At 33.4% G+C, this 4,168-nt stretch overlaps 1 protein-coding gene across 1 annotated transcript; it reads right to left on the bottom strand.

Annotated features, from left to right (window-relative positions):
- LOC109334011 lies at positions 3,017 to 3,541 on the bottom strand. Its single transcript, XM_019569585.1, has one exon. The coding sequence runs from the start codon at positions 3,539 to 3,541 to the stop codon at positions 3,017 to 3,019; it is 525 nt and encodes a 174-aa protein (XP_019425130.1).

Here is a 4,168-nt window from a genome sequence, read left to right on the forward strand (position 1 = left end):
AATATTTAAATATAGACAATTGAATACACTTGATTTATTTTATTTTGTTTCTTACCTTTGTTATTAAAATTGCAGATATAACAATATTAGTTTATATATTTTGATACTTTGTAACAATAATTATGAAACTGATGATTTTTATGATCAAATATTTATTTATATCATGAGTTTATATCACTATGATAATAATAATTTGTACTCAATTATATATTATCATGCCTTACTATATATTTGATCATTATGTTGCATAATTTGTCAATTTATGGACGATTAATATATTATCATGTCTTACTATGCGACAAAAGTTATGAAGACATTGTGTCGTTACATTAGAAAACATATCCAATGAAATTAATTCACAGTTTTTGTGTTTCTATATATTTCGCTTTATTTTATCAAATCATTACACAATATTACTAATATAAATTTAATAATAATCATACTTATGTGCTTCTAAATATTCGTCAAAATCAATGTCTCATGAGAATGCTCGAGTAATATGTGATTGTTTAACCATATGAATGCACAAGTAAGTTGAATGTTCTTAACCATGTGAATAAACAAGTAACATGTGTGTTTCTTAATCATTAGAATATACATTTAACATGTATGTTCTTAATCACACGAATGCACGAGTAACATGTGTGCTCTTGACCATATGAATGCGCAAGTAACATATTTTTTCTTAACCATATGAATGAATGCACGAATAACATGTGTGTTCTTAACTATTAGAATGCACGGGTAACATGTGTGTTATTAAGCATTAGAATGCAGGGGTAATATGTGTTATTAACCAAACAAATACACGAATAACATATGTATTATTAAACATACGAATACACAAATAACATATGTATTATTAAACATACGAATACACGAATAACATGTTTGTTCTTGACCATGTGCCAAAAAATTATTGCCCCGTACAAATGCACGAGTAACTTACTAGTTGTATATTAGAGTGAATTTCATTGACCTAGGAGTCTATAAAATTATACAAATCACTCATTTTTTGTACCAACACAAACCACTCATAATTTATATAAGTGATCACCCAATTTTATCCAACATATATTTATAAAACCAAAAAAAATTAAAAAAATGTTTTTATATGCCCTGAGACTAAGGGTGGAAACAGGCCAGACTTGGCCTTAAACAGTCCGAGCTTGTATAGCATATATGAGCCTGAGTTTGGCTTGTTAGACTGTTTAATTTTTTATTCAAAGTCTATGCTTGACCTGTTTAAAAGTCTGATCTGGCCTATTAGTTTGTTTAAAGGCATATTATACTATATTATATTGAAATAGGTGAGCATGTCTATATTTAAATAACTAATATGCATACTTTTAAATAGATTTTTATAACCCTGATAATTAAATTATATTTTTGTATAAATTTTTATATTAAAATTACATATATAATAACATTACTTATATATTAAAATTATAAAATATGAACATTATTACATAATATAACTAAATAGGCCGGCCTGTTAGGCTTCATAGGCCATTTGGATGGCCTAAAGCCTAATTGTTAAACTAAATAGGCTTTTCAAAAAGCCTGAGCTTGACCCGTTTATGAAAAAAAGCCTGTTATAGGCCCCTGGTAGGCGGCCTGACCTGTTTTCACCCCTACTTGGGACCCATTATATCTTTACGGGCAGTTAGATGGAAGCACATATGTTGTCTCATAGTTTGTGTCACTCTATGTGTTATGAGCTTATGATTGATCAAAAAAATACTTAATAATTAAATTTTAACTTAAATATATTTTTTCTGATCAATCACAAGCCTATAACACATAAAGTGATACAATGAGACAACATATAGGTACCAAGTTAGAATACTTTTGGAATCCGAATTTTAAAAACAATTTATTGAATATAAGACATTATAAACCATTTAATTAAAAAACTTACAAATTGAATTTTAGGGAGAACATCTACGGTCCCACAAATTGTGCCACTACATATGCCACTAGTCTATCATTAGTTGAAAAATATATTAAAAAATTAATAACTAATTATTTTCCTGATTAATCACAGTTAATGATATATGCAATGACATAACTTGTGAGACAATAGATGTGTACCCTGAATATTTTTTTGTTGTTGGCAAAGGTGCAAAGACACCTGGATTTATTTATAGTAGGTCACAAACTGAAAAAACAAAGTCAAACATTTCTAAATCTGTAGTTGGGCATTCCCAACCGTTTCCTATTACAATCATGAAAAATGAAGTTAGGAATTGAATACCATATCGTTTCCCTTTTTGAATCTAAACCAAAAGAAACCAACTTATCAGCACAAGAGTTTCCCTCACGATAAATATGCATGATTTTGAAGTCCATTGATTGAAGTATATGAATGCACTTGTACCATGCATTTATCAACTTCCAAGGAGGCTTTGATTTTCCACTAAAAATGTCAAGAAGCAACATGGAGTCACATTCTAGCCAAAGCCTAAACCACCTTTCTTGAATGCTAAGTTTATTGCGTGGATAGCTGAGTGTAATTCAGCATAAAGGGCATTTTGGATGCCCAAGTAATTTGCAAAACCAGCCAAAAACAAGCAATTATGATCCCTGAAAATCCCTCCACGACCCGAGTGACCAGGAGAACCATGAACAGCCCCATTCGTGTTGACTTTAATCCAGCCAAGAGGGGGGGGTACTAGTTGACTTTGGTGATCCTAGGAGCCTTGTTGGGATGTATATTAATTGAGAATCTCTTAAGGATGATGAGATCATTTAAGGTAGGAGTAGCATAGGCAGTAGAAGAGTTTCCAGACAATGTTGTGTCTCTAACAATCCTTGCTATTGCCGAAGATATAGGAACTTTGACACCCTCAAATCTAGCCTGGTTTCTGCAAAACCAGATTGTGCTGAAAGTATGAATTACACATGCAATCATAGCCTCATTTACCTGAGAGTTTGTATTGCTAGAACAACTCGAAAACAAATTAAGAATTGAGGAAGAGTTGATGTTAATGAGGAAAATGCTACTGATCGAATGCTAGAGAGCAGTTTCAAGAGGGCAGGTTAGGAAGAGGTGATTAGCATCCTCCCAACTATCATAACACAAGTTGGAAATGGAGGCCATGTCACAACCTCTTTTCATCAGATTGTCATCAGTTGGCATCTTTTGGTGCATTAGCCTCCAAGTAATGAAATATTTTGAAGGTGGGATTTCTCTAGACCAAATTAGGTTGCACCAATGCATATAAACAAGATGATTAGCCAGAGCTTTATGAGCCTCCTTTAGAGTTAAGGACCCATTGTCAACATGTTTCCACATCAATCTATCCACAGAGCCTGCTCTGTTAACTCGAGCAATTTGATCTGTGATCTCAGGACATAAATTAGCCAGTATAGTAGGTATAGTCCATTTAAAACCATTGGTGAAGTCTGCCACAGTAGCATGAAGACCCTTATGCAGATTCTGAGGGATATTTAGCTGATCAACTATGGGTTGATCCAACAAATTATCTTTCCAGAAGTTTATACTCAGACCAGTACCAACAATCCATATGGAATTCATGTTGCAGAGCTCCCAGTTATCTCAAATTCCAGGCCAAATTGATGATTTGAAGTACCTTGATGAAGGAGTGGAATTGCAGCCAAACCTATTTCTGTAGAATTCAGCCCACTCATGATTTGTGGTCCTCATATCCCAAGCCAGCTTTGTCAAGGAGGCCCTGTTCATAAGATTCACAGATTGAATGCCAAGCCCCCTACTTTAGTAGTAGTACAAACTTTAGCCCAAGCCACTGTTACAAGTTTTTTCTTGCCTATGTCTCCTGACCAAACAAAATTCCTTATACCTTTGTCAATTTGATTCAGCAATTGGTGAGGCCATTTACAGATGTGGAAGCTATACACAAGCATACTCTGAATTATAGACTTCACTGACTCCACCCTTCCCATAATGGATAGGCAAGCCCCTTTCCAGGTAGATAATTTGCTAAGTATTCGATCTGCAATAGGTTGCAAGTGGACTTTTCTTGGTTTACCAATAAAGAGGGGAACACCAAGATAGTTAAAAGGCAAACAACCTGCAGAAAAATCCAAGTATGATGCTACGTCAGCAATTTTCCTAGGAGAAGCCTTAGCAATGTAGAATTTGCACTTACATAAATTAATTAAGGAAGAAAAAGAAAAGAAACTG

Source organism: Lupinus angustifolius, chromosome LG19 (assembly GCF_001865875.1).
Source record: "Lupinus angustifolius cultivar Tanjil chromosome LG19, LupAngTanjil_v1.0, whole genome shotgun sequence".
NCBI lineage: Eukaryota > Viridiplantae > Streptophyta > Magnoliopsida > Fabales > Fabaceae > Lupinus > Lupinus angustifolius.

Coding starts and splice junctions, on each gene's coding strand:
- LOC109334011 (XM_019569585.1), bottom strand. CDS start 3,541: ATGAATTCCATATGGATTGTTGGTACTGGTCTGAGTATAAACTTCTGG.